Here is a 19720-nt window from a genome sequence, read left to right on the forward strand (position 1 = left end):
ACAAAGCCTTTTAATTCTGTTTATTGTTGTGTAAAAGCTTATCTGTATTCAGTTTTTATTTTATGACACTGTATGTAGAGAAGCTAGACAGATTTGTTTTTCTTGGATTGTTCTAGTACCATTGTCATTTCTATTTAAAAGCCTCAAGGCACAGAAGATCAGCTACTCTTATTCAGTGGTAATACAGAAAGCATACTGGCCTGTTTTTTTTCTTCTTTTTTTCTCTATGGAGGATGGTCTTAAAAGATTTAATTTCATGTATTTAAAAAATCTAGCCCATGTTTTTTTAACCTTTTTTCTCCATTTATGCCATTTATATCAAAGACAGCATTTTAGTAATTCTGTTCTAAATTTTACATTTTTAAACCTGAAGTTTGCAACCTTTTCATTTTTCCAGCAGCGCTTGTGCAGTTTTGTCCAGTATTCATCCATGATATACCATGATATATTCATCCATAAATATAACAAATGTAAAGTTCGATTTTGCCTGTCCTCATATTGAAATTGATTTACCCACATTTGTTTTAATTACTCATCTGCATTGATTTTTTTTCTTCATTTGATCTAGTATTTTACTGGCTAATAAAATTCTCTATTGATGGTTGTAAAAAAAAATACAGCCATATAATAGTAGCAATCCAAGAGAAAAGAATGCATTAGTTTGTAGTTTGACAGGCTGTTTGCTGAATTTCATATTTCATTTGACATGTATACTGTAATATATTGCATTTGTTTAAATAAAAGGAAAAAAGAACTGTCACTGACTTGTTTGAACAGGATTTCTGTAATGCAAATGTGACATCTTTGTTTTCAAGTCACTTTTTCTATTATTTCCGCCAGGGACCAATTATTCAAATGGTATTTTGTATGCAATACACAAAGTACTTTATTTTTCTGCACTGGAAGCCTACCATGTATAAGTCATATGAGAAATGCTGCATTTAATCCCAAGTAAAAGGGGAAATGAATTATTCTGACCACAAGAGGGCAGAAAATGATCTTGTTCAACAGTTTTATGGGAAGAATACCTGAAAGAGTGCAGGATGCTGTCTTGCAAGCTCCATATTATTTGTCATGTACCAAAAGGAGTTATTGTTATGATAGAGCTGGTTTAAATTGCTAAAATGTAAGGGAAACCACTGTTAAACACTCAGTGAAATATGCTCCAAATAAGGAAGTTTTTCCTTTTGTGGCTTGACTAAAAACAAGCTGTACATACAACAAATGATTAAACACTTCTCATAATGTTATGTAGGAATATATATTCATCCCTCGTCATTTCTCCCAAGAGTTTCTGAATTTTTAAAATCTTAAAGTTCATTCTCGACATCACAATTGGGTATTCCAAAGACTACTGATTTATCCATGAAATCATGCTTTTACATAAGGCTAAGTAGCTTGCAGTATCTAGATTGACTTTCTAGGCTGGCTAGAAGGTGACAAGGTTAACAGACTTCATTTTCAGTTTCAGTGATATTATATAGAGGTGGTTTTTGCAATAGAAGCCTAAAGATTTACCTCAGTTGAATTGTTAGGCTTTGTGTGTTTCCTCTTTTTTGCTTGCTTTACATGCATGTTTTTCCTCTTCAAATTTATTTATACTAGGTATGTTGAAAAATAAACATTACCCTTGCAAATCCTGGCAGTTCTGGTATTTTATAGTTTTACTGAGGTGTGTTTCACTCACAGATTGACAATGACTTTGTTATGATGGATATGTTCTGTGTGAGACTGTATATTGTCTTACACTGTAATACCACTAATTTTAAGTGCCTGTTGGAAAGTAATATACAATACTCACAGTCATGCTGTTAGTGCTGTGTGTTTTATTGATTTCTCTCTGAAGAGACAATGCATTATGAAGTGACTCAGTGAATCCTAATATGTGCATTTATATTACTCTATATCTGATAACATCTTGTATCTGCAAAACATTTTAGAACAGAATGTTTATTATTTTTTGTTGGTTACTTGCTTTCCATCAGGATCAAAGTTTGAGCAATGCCTATGTGCCAGTTATTTTAATATGACATCCCATAATCTGAACACAATCCTTTAAAATGTTTGAGCGAAGGGCTGGTATTGATACAGCTATTTCAACGGGGTATTATCTCTGTCCCTCTCCTTCCATATCAGTCTTTCCCTCTCACTCCCACTACCCCTCTCCTTCTGTCCCCCCTCTCTCTCTGGAATGCCGTTATTGAAAATACCAGAATGCTTCATGCCCATTATTTCACTAGCAGCACTGTGGCCATGGCACCAGTTGGGAACCTGACTGTGTGTTGTTCTTCATGTCTTCTAAAGACAAATGCATTGCTTGCTGCAGCAATGGTGACCACAGTGGAATATAGCAGAGACGTGAAGTAAAATATTGTGTACCCAGTTCAACTTCTCCCCTACTTATCAAGGTCAAGACATAATGGAAAGCGATCATTGCGTCTACATTTTTTAAGTTCCAAAGCTGTTTGTTTTAAGTTAAGGAAATGGTGGGTTACTACAGTTTCCCAAGGGAGTTGTACAAGGTTTTTGTGAATTCTTTTTGTCGAGGTTAGACAGTGTTAAGGTGGAAGCAAGCACTAGTCACACAATTTTTACTGTGGTATAGTGAACAATCAGCAACGACTCTATGATTGAAAGGAGTCCTTCCAGTTATGCACCAAAGCGATACCATTCACTGCGACTGTACTGTAAACAAGCAAAGCTTACATTTACTATGAACTTTTAAAATTCATGTTCTAACACTGCACATCAGTTTTCAACCCATCGGTTGTTCTTAATTGTGTTACATCACTCCCGTTGCTTGAATGTTGACAAAAAAACGAGTTGCGCATCCATGACCTACATTTGAAAGCATGTTAACCGAAAAAGAATTTAATAAAAAAAAAAAAAAAACGAAAACTACAAATCCCATACGCCAAGTTTGGCGTCTACCTCCTAAAATCACACTAATGACCTATCCACTTGAATCTAGCCTCTGGTTGGAGTATGGATATTCAATCGTTGATCCGATTGGTTACAATGGCTGCCTATCTCAACCGAAACGCATTCATTTCTCTGGCATCTAGCTGCAGCTTTTGAGAACTGGATACAAAGAATCGGGAGCTTGCATGGATCTCATTGTCTTATGTTGATACAAACCTGAGGAATTGAAAACTTGTGCTCTTCTGTCGTTGATACTTTTCTGCCGGCTTCAGGATGATGAAGTTTAGGTTCAGAAGGCAGGGAAATGACCCTCAGAGGGAGAAACTCAAGCAGGATCTTTTTGCATTTAATAAGGTACGGTGAAACACTGGCAGAGACACCCCTTTTATGCTGCAAGCGAGCAAGCAGTCTCGTGTCGCATCAATACAATTGTTCGTGAATTAAGGGTATTTAAAGAGGTGTATTCGGTAGTCTTTCTGCAAATTGTACACGAAATGGAAGTCGAATTGTTTTGGTTGTAGTTGTCAGCGTTATATGTATTTAAGGAGATGTACAAGTACAGCGTGGAACTTGCAAAACGAACCGTTTTAACTAACGGTCCCGCGTTGCAGAAAATCAATTAGTTCACTTCATCTGTTGCTATCTGGTAGACTGTTTTTTCTGATTTATTCTCTTATACTTGAGATTTTGTTATACTGTTCACTGTTATTATTGATCAAAGATGGTAAAACATTTTCTTCAACTGCAACAGATGATGTTGCAGTAAACGCTAAATGCTGAGGACAGCTGTAGATAAACCCCAGAATGTAAACGGCGGAGAAAAAAAGTTCACTGTGGTTGAATTGTGATTTATTTTTACGACCAAAACATCGGCATTGCATGTACTCACTGTGCTTAGGTACAACGCTCTTAAAATGTCATTTAGTTGAAATTTAAATGTTCTAAATGGATCATATTTGGCTTGTTTATTGGTTCAGAAATTATGTATTAAATACTACTTAGGAGTAGAAAACGAGTCGTTCTAATGAGAACATTGTATATTGTTTTAAACATAGCTGTAAAGATTTTAGCTTGGCTGTGGGTAAATCCATACATTAATCAGCATTTGTTTGCGTAGAATTGTCGATGACACACATTCTAGATAATTGAATGGAAGTTAAGTTCTTGATGAATTTGTACTACGTATCAAACATATTATATAGTTATGACTTTAATTATAAGACGTTCCGCTGTCGCTAAAGCCGATATATTATACCGTTGCATCAAGTAAGGATTAATATAAATATTGTACGAGTAGTTTACATCATTCATATCTAAAGAATATATTTTTGACAATGAAATCGGAGATTGAGTGTGCTATATGTAATTTCAGATTTGCTATCAAAGGATTAATGGCTCGTTTGCTTCTGTCTTTTTGAGTCAGAAACTTTAAATATGCTTTTTATTGCTTTTTATACTCTTTTTGCCGTTAAAAACGATTAAAATTAAGTTCAAAAACAAAAGCTATCTCAGATAGCTTGAATGTAGCATTGCACTTCATGAAGAAATCTTAGTAAGAGTTGGTAGGAGAAGGAAGAAGTTCAGTTGATGCCTTAATGCATTGTTCAAAGCCAACAGGTCTTGTGTAGTAGAACAAGTGTGTGAAGCTGTCTGCCATTGTGCTGTAAATGGGAGGTGTCCCTGAGGTACTTACCCATGCCCCACAGTGGGGCGGTCAGGAGGGTGGTCAAATAAAAGGGCTCAGAGTTGTCATTATGGAGCCCTGGGCCTTGAATGCTTCAGCTCATCGTGCAAATTATGACATGGTTCTGTCCCCCTCAGGAATGACTAAGAGCAGCATCTGCTTGGTGTCATTGCACTGGCCCTTCATCAGTTTGTGTGTGTGAGAGAGAGAGAGAGAGAGAGAGAGAGAGAGAGACACACACACACACACACACACACACACACACACACACACACACAGCATGGGCCTTTAATGGTGTCTCTCAGAGTTTGCTTCAGTTTCATTTTTCCCAGGGATGGATTGATGACAATAAGAGTTTTACAGATTGTGCCACACCATGGTAATCCGTAAGGATACCCTGCATAACCCCCCCGAAAAGCCAGTCTGTTAATGATAGCTGACATTAATATTTGATGGCAGCGTTTGAAGATGTCATACAGTGGAGGCGTCAGCACTCTGTGTGAAATGTCACAGACTGGTCTGATCTGTCGCCTGCACTCTTCTCTCGCACTCCTCTCTCCCCAGCCCCCACGATCCTGGATGCTGCTCAGGGTCAGCAGCTTTGCTGTCACAACATGCAGTGATTTTGGATTTTGCATTATTTCCACTGTCAAACTTTTGCTGATGTTTTCTTATACAGTTTTGAAAAAGGTCTTTCAAATAGATTCCTTGGATAACATTTGTACCATCACATGTGTGTGCACTGAGTTGTACTGCATGACAAAGTACCAGCTGCAGAGAATTTTTTAGAGAACAGAGAACCCCGTGTCTTAAATGCAGGACGTCTATATTTCACAGATTCCTAAAAGGATGCTAATGAATACAGATTTCGTACAATGGAAAGGAACGGATTATCATTTCCAATTACCTAAGTAAATTGTGCTAAGTCCAGAGTAATGCAGTGTGAAATCAAGTGAAGCATGACAGTTTTTGCTGCTGTATTACTGTGATTAGCCAAAAGTAAAGCTGAGCTACATTTTTCCTACAATTTACTCAAACTGTCATTGAAAATGTCCCATTTTCAAAAATGCTGGCCATTTTTATAAGTTTTAACACGGCAAATAAACTGTTATTGCTTTTGTGAAGTGGCATGGCTGATGTATGGGGTGTTCCTCAAGGATGCCAGCAAAGACACTGTTTTTGTGTTACAGCTGAGTGCTTCCCGAAAGTGTGCCATGCTAGTATGGTTCCCTTTTAAATCTTAGCTTCCTTTTCATTAACCTCTTCAGACCTATTGCTGACTTCAAAAACCTTCCAGCAGGTAGATGTTAACTGTCACATTGGGTGTGTTGTGGAGTTTTTTTTTTTTTTTTTTACATTTTCCATCATGTCACTATTCTAAATGTATGTTTTCAAATTTATTTGGCTTGATAGGTAGCCATGTACATATTTTAGCTTCTTTATGTATTTTCATAGTAGTCAGAGTTTACAAGAACAATGATCTACACTTAAAGCACCTTCCACCAAACAAGTTTTGCCTGTTATTTGTATAAAAAGTAGATATAGCTGTAGCTGTCTAGCTTTTAACCATGAAGGTCAGTAGCATGTCAATTTATCTTGCTAAATTATTTAGCTTGCTACCTGTGTAGAAAGTTATGGTGCATTTGACAAGTCTGATTTAACAAATAATTAACAACAAATATTCATACAGCTCTAGTTGTATGATTATGGTTGCGCTGAGGCTTTTTAGTGGTCATTGGCCAGCTGTGACAATATGATGGAAATGCATGTGTTTCCACAGACAGAGTGCTGTATATGTAACTGTACCTAGGTGGTACAGATTTTTTTTGGTTAAACCCAGGCATGTTTGGATCAAGAGGGAGTGTTTGCTCTCAAGATGGCCATGCTTGTGTTCAGCTCATGAGACAGGGTAATGGAAATGGGTCTTCTGTGACTTTTCTGCACTTTGTCTTTTTTCCAGACTGTTGAACATGGATTTCCCAATCAGCCTAGTGCCCTGGCATACGACCCTAAACTGCGACTTATGGCTATTGGAACCAAATCTGGAGCAGTCAAAGTGTATCCTTTTTCATATGGTTGGGCATATTTCCAGACTGTTGTCATACTGCCAAGAAGGTAAGACTTATTATAACCTTTCAAAGGAGATATTGTAGTACATGAGATCTTTCATTTCTGAGTTAACTGGTTGGTAGAATATTTTACAGTACAGTATAAAGTATTTTAGTTTTTTTTGTAAGTTATGTTGTCTTATGATGAGCTTGAATATATTAGTAGGGAAAGTAAAATGTCATTTTGTCTTGATGTTATTGAACAAAACATTTCCCTGTTGACCTGAGAAACATAAATGCACAAATGTAGTTTTCCTCCTCATCCTATTAGTCACTGACGGTTCTCCATGGTTGAAATGGATGTTTAAGTGCGTATGGGCACTCACTGAGAAGTAGCAAAAGGCTAACTATGTCTGTCTAGAGTTGTCCTGGACGGCATAGCCTTGGTGACAGCCTTCCAAGACAGCTGGAACTGGTTTGAAATAGAGTAAAATCCTGAATCAAGCTGCCCCATTTTACTTTTTCTGTTTCAAGATAGTAGCACTTTACAATTTGGTGACACTAATCTAACTTGTATTTGGTCAATATTTCTATATGGTTGTCAATCTGAGGTTCTCAGGAGCTGGATTCTTTATATTTTTGTGTCTGATAAGGCTCTGTTGGGAGGGGGGGCTGTTTGCTTGAATTATTGAGATTTTTGAGAAGGGTATGGTGCAGCCCCTTCAATTTGAAAACACATTTCCAACCTGTACAATGGTTTAATATAAGCAAATAAAATACACCCGCTGGACTGTTTTCCCAAGAGCAAGATAAAATCAGGTACAGGAAAGAAATGACGTGTGGAATCTGAAAATGCCTCAGTCTGGACGCTTTACAATGTATGCCCTTCAGTGTGCTGTAATGTACTGCACCCACCTGGTGGTGTTCTGTGTAGTGTCTACTCCATCTCTGCAAACTGGAGATGAGGTGGGAAAGGACACACCTGTGACTGGAGCTCGCTGAGGTGGAAATGAACTACTGTTAAAGCTCTAGGCATACTCTGTTTTCAGTGCTGGCTGCAGTGTTGAGTGGCTCGTCTCTGTGCGTAGAGAGGGTGAGAGGTTTGCTAGGTGAGGGCAGGTAGTCCGAAAATACCCACTGGGCCCTCTGTTTCTCAGTGTGGCATTGTACCTGCTCAGAGGCCCAGCCTAGCTTGTCTGCCAGTGTGTTGCTCAGTCTCTATTGCGTCCTTGGAGTGAAGCAGTGTGGGTCCGCTGGACCGCAGCCATCCCTACACTTTGAGACAGAACCCCCAGAGAGGTTGTTAAAGTTCAGCTGTCCCTGTGGTTTGCAGTGTGGCATTTGCACCTCGTTTCAGTATTCGTTATTTTTTTATTAATTTAATGATTTTCCTAAAGAATGTAGTTGGATCTGTTTTTCTCCTCTTCGCCCAGAGGGAGGGTAAACGTACACAGCTGCATTTACTTGCCTTAAGCTCTGGCAGGGTCCAGAGCATGATCTGTGCACTGTTCCTCAAGAGAACTAAAAGGAATGCCATAGAATTAAAAAAAAAAAAAATCGGACTAAACTGTTTCAGATTTTAGAACAAATGATAGTAAGAATACAGTGAGACAGCAGAATGCTTCCAAATGTTCTCTTGTTCATACGGGATATAGTGTCATTCATTGCTGAACACAAACAAATGAGAAGCAAAGCGGTGCACAGTTTGGCTGTTTTGAATGAATGGAGGGAGCCACACAGCGCTGTTTTTGTAACCGTCAGAGGACTGAGAACAAGGCTTTGAATGGCATGGTGCATAAGGCCAGGCCTGTCCCAGGGAGACTGGTACAATCAGGATGCTGGCACAGCTCCAGGATGCGCATGAGTCAGGGAAACGGAAGATTTATCCTGGTCAAGAAAAATGGAAGACTGCTACAGACGGTGTCCTAGTGTCTGATGTACTGCATTACCCCAGTCTGACTGATGCGTGTGACTCTTGCAGGAATGTCTGAGAGAGTGGTATGATAAAATGGGGGGGAAAAGACATGACAGTGGATGTGAATCTGAGTTCCCTTTGGGACAGATATGAGGAGGATTTTTTTGAGGGTTTGGACTTAAACATGTTCGAATTGGATGAATTCCCACTGTCTAAGCTCATGGCCTGGGGTGTGGTCAGGATATGTCTGGAGCAGGCTGTCTTCCCTCTGTCTGACATGCTATTCTGTGTGACCTACTGGTAAGGCTAATTAGTGTCCCGCAGGCTTCTGACAAAATGTAGTTGCAGATTTCTGTGAACTGGTGTGGTCAGTGGTGTATGTGCTCATTGGTATTTGTGCGGAATTGTTGAGAATATGAGGAGCATTTGTAAATGTTAGACGGATCTACCCACTTTCTCCTGTGGTGATGCGGCTCTGACTTGGAAGTCTGCATTTCATGTTTGCTTATCTCCTTTCTCACATGGTGTTGTCACATGTGAGGGAAAATGTTTCACAGGTTTGTAAAACTGGATGATGTTGGTTATGTAATGGGGCGTTCATGCGCTACACAACAGAATATGGCATTGTGAAGGAACATAGTACCACATAAAATGAGATTGCTGTATTCGTGTTCTATTTCAATCTACACACGCAAACACCAGTGAAATATATTGCAGTGGATGGACAGAACTATATATTTGCATAATAACCTGCCTGCTGTTGCTCAGTCTGATGTATTCAGTATAGATGGCTGGATATTTGCACAGGCCACTGTTAACATTGTGCAGGAAAGGGGAGAAACTCATGTAAATGTGCAAAATGATAATGCACCTGTACGAAGCTGATATTTTCCCCCTTTTAGTGTGATCAGGACTGAGTGGTACTGAACTGGAATGAGGTCAGAATGAGTTAAGTGAAGGCGTGCACCACATGTGCACGCTGCCCAACTCTTATCCGGGAATGTTTTGCTGCCACATGTGCAGGGAGCTCTCCAGTATGGGGAACGTCTGTTTGGCCCCAGACTTCGGCCATGCTGCATTAATGAGCAGTCTCCTCATTAACCATGGCTAGAGGTGTAAAGGCCAAACAGAATCAGATTGCTGGTCAGACACTGTTGGTCACCTGTTTTAGTTCTGCCAAGCCCCTCTTGGTGTTCCTGTGCAGAGAAAATTTATGATTTAGTATTATTTGTTGTCATTCACATAATACCAAATGCCTGTTATTGTGGACATTAGTGTTATGTTTTTGCACATAATGTGGTAGATATTCAGGTATTTTGTTTTCAGTCAAGACGTAATGAATAAATATTCAGTAAGGAAAATTTTAAATGAAAAGTTTTCAATTGTACTATTGCACAATCATATTTTCCTCTCTTCTGGTTGGTTTAAGTGAAAGTTGATCCCAGCTGTTAAAAACATCTCATCTTTCTGCTGAAACCTCAAATTACGGCAGTGGAGTAGACAAAATGTCATAACAACAAAAGGAGGAGAGAAGTGAAAATGGCATGCATGGCTGATGACATAAAGCTTGGGGAGTGAGTGTGTATACTCCCTTAAAGCTCTGAGAGTGTGTATACTCCCTTAAGGCTCTGAGAGAGAGAGTGTGTGTGCGCTCCCTTAAAGCTCTGAGAGTGAGTGTCTATACTCCCGTAAATCTCAGAGAGTGTGTGTATACTCCTTTAAGGCTCAGTGTGTGTATACTGCCTGAAAGCTCTGAGGGAGTGTGTGTATTCTTCCTTAAGGCTCTGAGAGTGAGTGTGTATTCTTAAGGTTCTGAGAGTGTGTGTGTGTGTATACTCCCTTAGCTGTGTGCACCCCTAAGGAATGCTGCCTATATTGTTCTGCTCCGACTTCACCCTCTGTAATGAGAGGAAATTCCTGGGAAGCTTTCTGGCAGGGCCTGGTCTCAATAAAGACATCTTTGAAACGGTTTCCACGGAAACCCCAGTAGCAGCTAGATAACTAGGATGTAGCTCAAATGCATGCCATGCTTGTGTTGTTCACATCACCGCTGTCAGAAATCTAACTTTGGTTCTATGTGTAGTTTCTCAGAAACATTTCTTTGCATCTTTTGCAGTTCATTGTTATTTCAGATGTGATGCATTATCCTGTTTGCCTTGGTGTAATTTAATCAGTTCAAGTCCTTTTTTGTTTAAGTTTTTTCCCCACTTGACGACAGAGCCAATTCTCACTGAGCAATGCTATGATGACAAATTGCTATTCATGACATACAGCTCTTGATTTGTTGATAATACCTTGCCTCTCAGATTAGGAGCATTACCTGCATGAGCTCTAGGTTTAATTTCAGCAATGATTGTCTGAAAAGCTCTTCCTCTACCATACATGCTTTTGTTCATTTGTCAGGGAGACATGGAGTCTTATGCTTAATTGTTGTTAATAGCTCTCCAATTAAATTGTTTGTGTAGCACATTTAGACTTCAAAAGAGTTCAACGCGCAATTAGACATACTAATGATTGGTAGATCCAGTAGTGCAAACAGTAGTGAGAAATCTTCTGCCTCAGCCTTCCTGCCCTCTACAGTGGCAGTGTGATTAACTGTAAAATTACCATGACACCGAATACAATTAATGTTTATTAATGGTAACGCTGGCAGTATAGTTTCATAAGCAACTGGGGAGTCTGGTGATTCTGCTGTATTTAATAGAAAACCGTGGCTCGGTTAGGGTGCCATGCAGCATTGACAGATTAAAGATGAGCGGTCAGGAGTTCTGTGTTTTGAATGCTTCATAACACCAGAATAAAGCATTTCCTCTGATGCAAAAAGTCAGACAACCATGGAGGGACTCGGATCACTTGAGTGCAGCCAGATGTGTGAAATGAGATCTGGACCTGTGCCTAGTCGTCACTGCAGTGTCTAGAGATAGAGGTGCGTGAGTGATTTAATGCCCCTTACTAAACACACATTTGTATGTAAACAGTGAAATAAGTTTCCTGATCCAAATGATTTTCAAAACCTATTACTAGATTTGTGACAATGGGGCGAAAAACAGTAATGTGATGTATCGTACTGAATTATCTTTTTAGCATAAAGTATTCTGAATAGCCATCTAGTGTTGAAGTGAAGCAAAATGGTTGAAATCTATATGTAGAAATGAACAGATGGAACTAGAAGTTGTTAGGTCGCATAGATTGGGCCTTTGTATTAGCTTCATTTAAGGTTGTGATCTCATAATATTTGACAGAAGTTTGTCACGATGGTCAGTTGGTGTTTTAGAAAGGGGACTGAGGTGTATGTGGTCCATTTGTAATGGGCGATTCACTGAGACGTCTCACCGGTGGAAAAAAGGCCCCGCCTGAGCTGGGAGGTCCTGGATGCAGCGGTTTCCGCAGCAGAGGATCTGTGCAGGTTGGTGGCTGAGTCTGTGCTTAGCAGTGGGCCATGCTCCAGCAGCTAGCAGGGCCCTCCAGAACCTCCGGGCCTCACAGTGATGTCACTGGAGCCCGAGCTGCTCCGTGTTGCATTACTGCACAATGGGTGGCTTGTCTCCTCTCCGGTCCCTTTGTCTTTGGTCTCTGATGGGGCCGATGCAGTGGATGTGAAGAGGAAGCTCTGTGCCAGGGTGCTGGGGCCCTCACTATCAGGGCTAATCACCTCTGAGGGAGGGAGGGAGGGAGGAGAGAACCGTTTCACTCTTTTTGCTCACACAGAGAAGGGTGGAATTTACTGCACAGGCTTCACACTGAGATCTCAATGGAGGGTGTTTCAGTGGGCCTCCTCTGGCACTGCCGTATTGTGGTTGTTTGCTTGCTTTATCAGGCAGTGTTGCAGCTCATGAATTTAATGATTTTCAACATACGGATGCACTATATTCTTGAGTAGTAAGGAGTAATTGAATGTGCTTTCAGATTACTTGGATTCTTATGTGGGAATATAAATAGCAGTGGCCACAGCAATGCCTTTTTGTTTCGCCATTTGAGGGTCCAGTTAATGTGTGGGCATTAAACATCTGTCTCTTGGAATTTACGCTTGTTCCGTTTTGTAGCTGCGTAATTTAAGTCTATTGACGGACTAAGAGGCATGCAAGTTCACTGAAAAAATGCAATACATCATTGTCTGCCTTGGCTTTACGGAGGAGTGAACTGGCTTTGGTGGTTAACCCCCCATGAACCAGTATACTGAAAGAATGATCCTCTGAGTGCACCTACTCATTTGCTGAAGTACAATATCTGTGCTTTTGTTGTACATCTCTATCAAAAGATACCCTGCATGCCTTTGTTAGATAACAGCTAAATTGGAAGAATATTGGCAGGTCACTACACTCCTAAAAAGATTTGTATTGCCAATGTCGTGTGTCACTTTCATCTTTGATTTGAAACAGTGTAGTCTTTTAAACAGTAATGTTTCATTATAGGAAAACTCAATGAAATGTGAAATCTCTACCTGTGTTTATAGCCATCTTCTATCTCATCTACTTCAGAATGTGCTTGATAAATGTGATTTTCCGTTGGCATTCTGAAAGTGCTGGGAACATATGAATCAGTGGCTGTAGCAGTGTGTGTGTGGTGCTGTTTGGGCTTTGTGATGTAGCACAGCTATGTGTTGTTCAGCCCATGCGACACAGCACGCTGTTGTTTGGCCTGTGTGACACCCTGACCATGAGCACAGTTGTTTACAGCTCTCTTCCTCTTCATGCGAATGGAATTTAATCTGGACTTGTTTGTTTATCCGATCAAACCCACCCTTGCTGCAGAGAGGATGAGCGAGGTTGTTTAGCAGAGTTCAGAAAGTCGAGTTTTAGCTCTGACCGTACTCGCCACAGCGCACCGCGCATGCCTGCCAGTGCTTGTTCTCTCTCGGGGCAGCGCTGCCCATCGAGTGCTTTGTCTGAACGCGGGGAGGCAGCCGAGCAGTCTGGGCCAAGGCCACAGAGCCAGCCACTGGCCACCATGATTCGCAGCTGGGGAAACAATGAGACTGTAGTTCTGCTTTTGCTTAATTCTGTTGCCGCCCTCTGTTACCAAACATGCTTCTTTCCTCATGTTCACGCAAGAATAATTGAGTTTGACACGCGGGTGTGTTGCACAAATCTTGTTTGAGTTGTTTTTTTTTTTTCTTTCATTAATCAAACTTGCGTTTCTATGTGTTCAACAGAATTTATGATTATCCACATATCTTGTAAGGTTCTGTCTACTTTTTAAATGTGGTGACAGAGCATGGAAATGATATGCACTTCAGTCGAGTCCAGTTTTTAATTCCTTTCATCAAGCCCTTTATTTTGCACTTTTCCAGTCAGAGGATGGGTATCAGATTTGCTACCTTGTGCTGGAAAAGATTAAAAAATTCTCCTAGACAAATAAAAATTAATCCAGTATCACTCAGTGGGTTCTGGCTACCCAGCAATTGGGGTGGCGTCAGGAGTGGATAGAAGAGAGGACCTCGATCCAAAACAAATCTGATAGCAGGGGTAATGGTTTCACTGAGGAGTGATCTGCGCTCCACTGCCAGCTCGGGTGATGAGAGGCTGTGGACATGGCTGATGTCCACAGACAAGTACTTCACTATATCTCACCAAGATTTCCTGGATCTGAATCAGCACCCCCTCCTTGCTCTGTCTGCGCCTGCGTTTGGTGCAGCTGTATTTATTGATTTGTGTTTACAGCATCTTCCCTCGGCGCTCCGGCCATCTGCTTTCAATCGACTTGCTCTGCCTCCCTGCCTTGGGCCCCGCCCCTGCCCCGCCCCCACTCTGCAGGCACTGCAGTCTGCACGGGCCTGCGCCGCCAAGATGTGATTTACAACTGCTGCACTTTTACTGGTTGTCTGAGAGGGAGAGTCCAATGCGATCCGGAGGATCTATCTGACTGTACATCAGTAATACTCCCGGCTAAGTCGCAACATTAGGTGCCATTATCTGTAATTCAGCTGTCTGCCTGGAGGGGGCTGTTTTTGTCTTTCCAGCAGAGGAATCTGTCCTCACTTTACACTGTCCCTATATGATTATCCCCCAACAAGGACACCAGCTAATCCAAACCCCTGCTATTCCATTGAAACCGAATTCAGCTGAGGAAACGGACAATATACAGTGCTGCTTTGGTCATCATATCTCACGTTTTGCGGTTGTTGGTATTGTTTATTTTAGTCCTCGTCATTTGAAGGCCCTTCAGAAAGCCCTCATCGTCCCTGTTGGAGGAAACTTTTTCTCTCACTCTGTACTTCAACAAACCCCCAGTGGGGGCATCAGTCATAGGCCATTAGTATTCTGATACATGCTACATTAACTCACAGGGGGCTCAGAAGCAGTCCTCCATATTCGCTATGGCCCAGCAGGACACTTGGCTCTATGGAAAGTCAATGAGGATAAAAACGGTTCTGTCCCAGTGAAGGCATCTCGATTTGATTTTCCTTTCTTTTTTTTCTTCATATTCATGGTTGCCAAGTCTTGCCCCTCCCGTTAATTAAAAATAAGCCCTGTAGTGCTGGGCCATTGTGAGTTACAATAAAGGGAGAAGTTGGCTGGTCAGAGCCTTTAAAGCCTGGACTGCAAAATAGTCAAAGCTGCGTGGCAGTGAAAATCCTCTTTTCTTAGTGGTTGCACTAGGTCACATAATGAATTGATGCAAGATGTGTTGCTGTTTTTCTTCTGCATTCAGAATGATCACCATCATGATTTCTGCGTTGACATGCATAAAACATCATTTTCAATCCTTTTTAAAATGCGCTGTACTGTTTGGATTTGGATGCATACTGTTGATAAAGCCTTATGCAAGTACACAGCTGCAGAGTTATGAATAATATGAATAATATGAAATTAGTGCCTTTGATCCATTTTGAGAATCGGGTAGCCAAAGCATCATGTCATATGAGTGGTGTGATTTAAATCTGTGTTTGTAGTTACAACACTGTTCAGTAAATGGTGTCAGATTTACTGTATTCAAGGTATCCCTTTTGCCTTTTCTCTCTGGGTCAGTATAACTTTACAAATTTATGGATTAGGAACAGATACTGTAATAATGTGTCTTAATTTTCTAAAGCTCTTTAATACTCACTTTCAGGGAATGGGAATAAATGTATTTACTTTGGACAGTAGAAAGTACTTGGATGCTTATCTGTTTTGAGAACAGGATGAAACAAGAGTCACCTGGAGGCAGTTGGATTTTGCTCTGTTATTCTTGTGCTTTCTGCTGCTCCTCGTGAAGTGATCATTTAGGGACCTTGCACAGAACTCTGCAGACGGTAGTATTTGTTTACAGTCCTCTGTGATGCCATGATTCAGTGTTGCTCATCTCGCAGTCATATAACTGAGGCATCGTCGGGTCTAACTGTATAAAATCACGTCTGAGTTTCAGCGCAGCCTCCGTTATGTATCACCATCAGACCGTGAAATTGCATTATCTTTCACTAACTTGATATAACTGCTTGAGTGTGTAATTGTCCCCCGTTGTTGGGCTGATGGGGACTGGTTATGTGATGTAAGAGCAGCCCCAGTGCAGCCCTCAGTGTACTGAGCCCTGGGGTCTAGTGGGGACTCCTGATGGATGAGCTCAATCCCCAGACACGCTGCTTCACTTGGATGTCAGCTTTATTGCCCCGTTGGAGTCACAGAAAGGGGAAAATGACGGCATCATTAGGCACATATCTGCAGGCGGCTGCCACGAGACATTGTGGAATATTGTTTTTATGGCTGAATAGATCAAAGTATCATTACAGAAGATTTCTCCAGAAAGATACGCAGTGGTTTCATTTTTTCCAGATATATTATTTCTGGAACCAAGGATATAATCTTTTGTTAGTTTTGGATTAAACTGCCTTCTTTTATGATGGTTATCATTCTTAAACATCAAGATGCTTTAGATATTACACTCCTTCAATTGTCATGTGACCTACCTTGGTGATCCAGAACACAATTAGTAGAGCCATGTGTTTGCTGCATTCTCAACTCCAAGGACAAATGCATAATTGAGATCTACCGAATAGAGTAGGTGTTGTTTACCTGCTGAATATAGACTGACATGAAAAGAATTATCAGGTCACCATGCTGACGGTGTAGCCTGAGGCTAGTGATGACTCCTTGTGTTTTTTAGACAGGTGTGGCAGCAAGTGAATGGACCCATGTCCTTTTCTCTCTCTTCTGGAGGTTATTCAAGTGCAAAATATGCCTTGATAGACATTTTGGATAGCAAGTATTTTTCTTTGTATCTGAAAATATTGAAATGTTCCCTTTGGTACCTCCAATGGCCTGCATATTTTCATTGGGCAAAATGTGTGTGTTTGTACTTCTCAGAGCTCCTTTAGCTTAATCACGCATACATGATGGTTATATGTGACCAATTGAGCAATTGTGTTACATACAACCTGGTTTACTGTATTTATTATTTTTGGAGTACACTCGATGCCGTGTCTAATATCAAAGTTTTAGCTGTTGTGATTCATTTGTCCTGCCAGCTGAGCTCTTGAGTCGTTCATTCTGGTTTGCGGATTGAAATATGAAATTATAACTCATCTTGTTCCTGTTGTGGAGAAGACTCTGACTTGATTGGCTGCCGTTCTGAGAGTAGCTGGGGACCCCCCTGTCCTCTTGTGGGAAGAGCCAAGGTCTTTCCCTGAGAGAGCTGCAAGGGATGTGGATGCTGTGTTCACAGCGACCCCAGCATGTGGACCCCAGTTTGCTGAAGAGCTGACAGCAGAGCAGATGAGAAGGGAATGATAAGGAGCTGGGGAAGAGCATGGCAAAACCACTGTGAGACACAAACAGGAAATCTCACACCTCCCTCCCTGCCTCTCCTCGTCTCTTCCACTAAATCCATTTTTAGTTTGAAATGAGGTTGAAATGGGAAGCATATCAACACACATACGGATAGACGTTCATGCGTCAGGTTCTGGACAGATCTTCACTCCCAACACTGGAATGAACTCTACTTCATTAATCTTCGTAGAAAATTCCTCTTAACCAAATCTCCATGTGAAGGGTTTTTTTTCCCTCCACATCTTTAGAATACTAGGATCAAGGAGGAGACGGCTGGAAACTTGCACATGTGGATACGAAAACTTGTGAAGTAGAATTTAATGCCTTCCATGCTGATTCTATTGAGAGAATGTCTGAGGTGAGGAAGGGGGGGGGGGGGGTGGATGCCTTCCCAACATTAAATCCCTCTGGCTTAATAACTAATGACCCGCAGAGTAATCAGGGCAGGTCAGAAAGACGTTTGCATGATCCAGCTGTTTTTTCTCACTGCTCTCCTGCTAATCCACACCAGCACATTCCAGCAGGGAAGGCTCAGGGCACTACACTGAAACCCCCTCTGAGTCCTTGCAGAATGCCTTTGGTAGATGTGAAGAACTTGTAATCTTTAGTAAAACAGGAATGAGCTGAATGAGAGCCACTTTTTGCAAAACCATCGGCAACTTCTAGAGAGGTGGATGTTTTACTTGTAACCTCTTGTGTTTCTGCAGAAAGTACAAACATTGGAGCAGCGCCACCCACAACACAGGGTTTTAGGAAGACAAAAGAATGCAGCCCATTTGAAACTAATAATTGCGCTGTTTGTGTTGGACCTCCAGGATCATTGCTTGGAGAAAACTGTTATCTCAGTATCCAGTGCTTTCACTGTCCCCATACTTACTGTAGGATTTGTTTGTTTTAATTGAATATCTGCATGTATGTACAGTAGCCTTTTATCATCAATCATCTTTAAAAAAAATAGAGATTCTGGGTGAATGGTCCGGTTTGCTAAATATATATTGTTTTGATATTTACTGTCTCTCCAGTGTCAAATGTATTCTTTCCTGGAACGTATGAATGATGTTGGGTAACATTTATTTATAGTGATCTTTATGATTTGGTTTGATCAGCAGCCTGAGCATTCGTGTTGTATTTAGTGGTTAGCGTTGGCTCTGATATCACTACGCATTTGCCCCTCAGCAAAGAGAACTTCTAATGCACTGAAAACCACCCCTTAGTAGAATGAGCTCAAGCCACTAATCTGCATGCCAGAGGAAAGTCAGGCCTCATACAATGAGAATCACATATTCAGTCCAGTAATAACAGTAGTGATAGTGTCATGTTGCTGAAAAACAGATTCTCCCCAGTGCCTGAAAAACACCCAGCTCCTCTGAGGACGTTTTGCTAGTTATTGCCGATGGAGGTTTCCAACAGGCTCCCCTGACCATCCCTCAGAGCTGCCCCGTGGCTCTCTCTGTCAGGTGCCCCTAGCAGTAACGAGAAAACTATATAAAGTATCACCTGCGCCCTGAAAGGAGTGGGGAGAGGGCCCCTCGCTGACATCCTGCCTCGATGACATCATGCTGAAGCATGCGAGCCCTTTGACAGGGACGGTACATCTGTGCGGCAGGGAGAGGCAGCCCCGTCTGTCGGGCAGCTCCAGCTGAGCCCCCGATGCGTGAGCCCTTCCGCTGTGGGGATTAGGGCAGATCCTGTTTCAGCAGCACGGTGCAGCCCATACCATTGTCCCCTCTAGCATTCCTCTCAAGAGAACAATGTTGGAGATCAGGGGCAGGGCAGACTGGTGATCAGCACCGGCTCCCTGTGCAGCGGCGGGGGGCAGCATGCGCCCACACGGGGTATATCGGGGGTGGGTGAGGGGGGCAGGCTTGGTTAAGCCCCTTCTGCCAAGGACTGGAGCGAGATGAAGCGCGGCACTGTGGATAAAAATAGATTTAACATAGCACAACATATAACATTTTTATAGCATAATAAGAGTGAAAGCATCAAGCCGGCCTCTTTGTTTTCTGCACTCCAGTGTGGAATTGAATTGAAAGAGTGTTCCAGTATGATTAACATGCGTCATCCCCCATTTAGCCTGGAGCAACATTTAGCGCGGCAGGGGTTCACATGAGGTTTTACAGCCCGAGTCAGCTTTTAGGAGGGCCGTGGGCAGGGAGCCTGCGTGAGGGGTCTGCAGCAGCAGCAGCCTGCCCTAGGTGCTCTGAGTGAGAGTGGGAGTGACGCGGGGACACTCCCTTAGCCGCACAGCGAGATCTTTGACAGCTCCACTTGGACGATATGCCCTCTGCTTCACCCCAGCTGCGTCTGGAATCTGGAATCTTTTCCCTCGTTTCTCATTGCATGCAAACTTGGTGCTAGCAGGCACCGTGTTTTGTTGCCAAAAAAGGGTGCATTTTTTTATTTTCAG

General features: G+C 41.7%; 1 protein-coding gene across 1 annotated transcript in view; it reads left to right on the plus strand.

Annotated features, from left to right (window-relative positions):
* Positions 1-3100: 3100 nt before the first annotated feature.
* Positions 3101-19720, plus strand: part of LOC118792727 (lethal(2) giant larvae protein homolog 1-like) — a 49501-nt gene continuing 32881 nt past the window's right edge. The window contains exons 1-2 of the mRNA XM_036550638.1: positions 3101-3276; positions 6567-6664. Coding sequence (XP_036406531.1) covers positions 3196-3276; positions 6567-6664 — 179 coding nt within the window. The 5' untranslated portion in view covers positions 3101-3195. The remainder of the gene's footprint in view (positions 3277-6566; positions 6665-19720) is intronic.

The sequence above is a fragment of the Megalops cyprinoides genome, chromosome 1 (assembly GCF_013368585.1).
Source record: "Megalops cyprinoides isolate fMegCyp1 chromosome 1, fMegCyp1.pri, whole genome shotgun sequence".
Lineage (NCBI taxonomy): Eukaryota > Metazoa > Chordata > Actinopteri > Elopiformes > Megalopidae > Megalops > Megalops cyprinoides.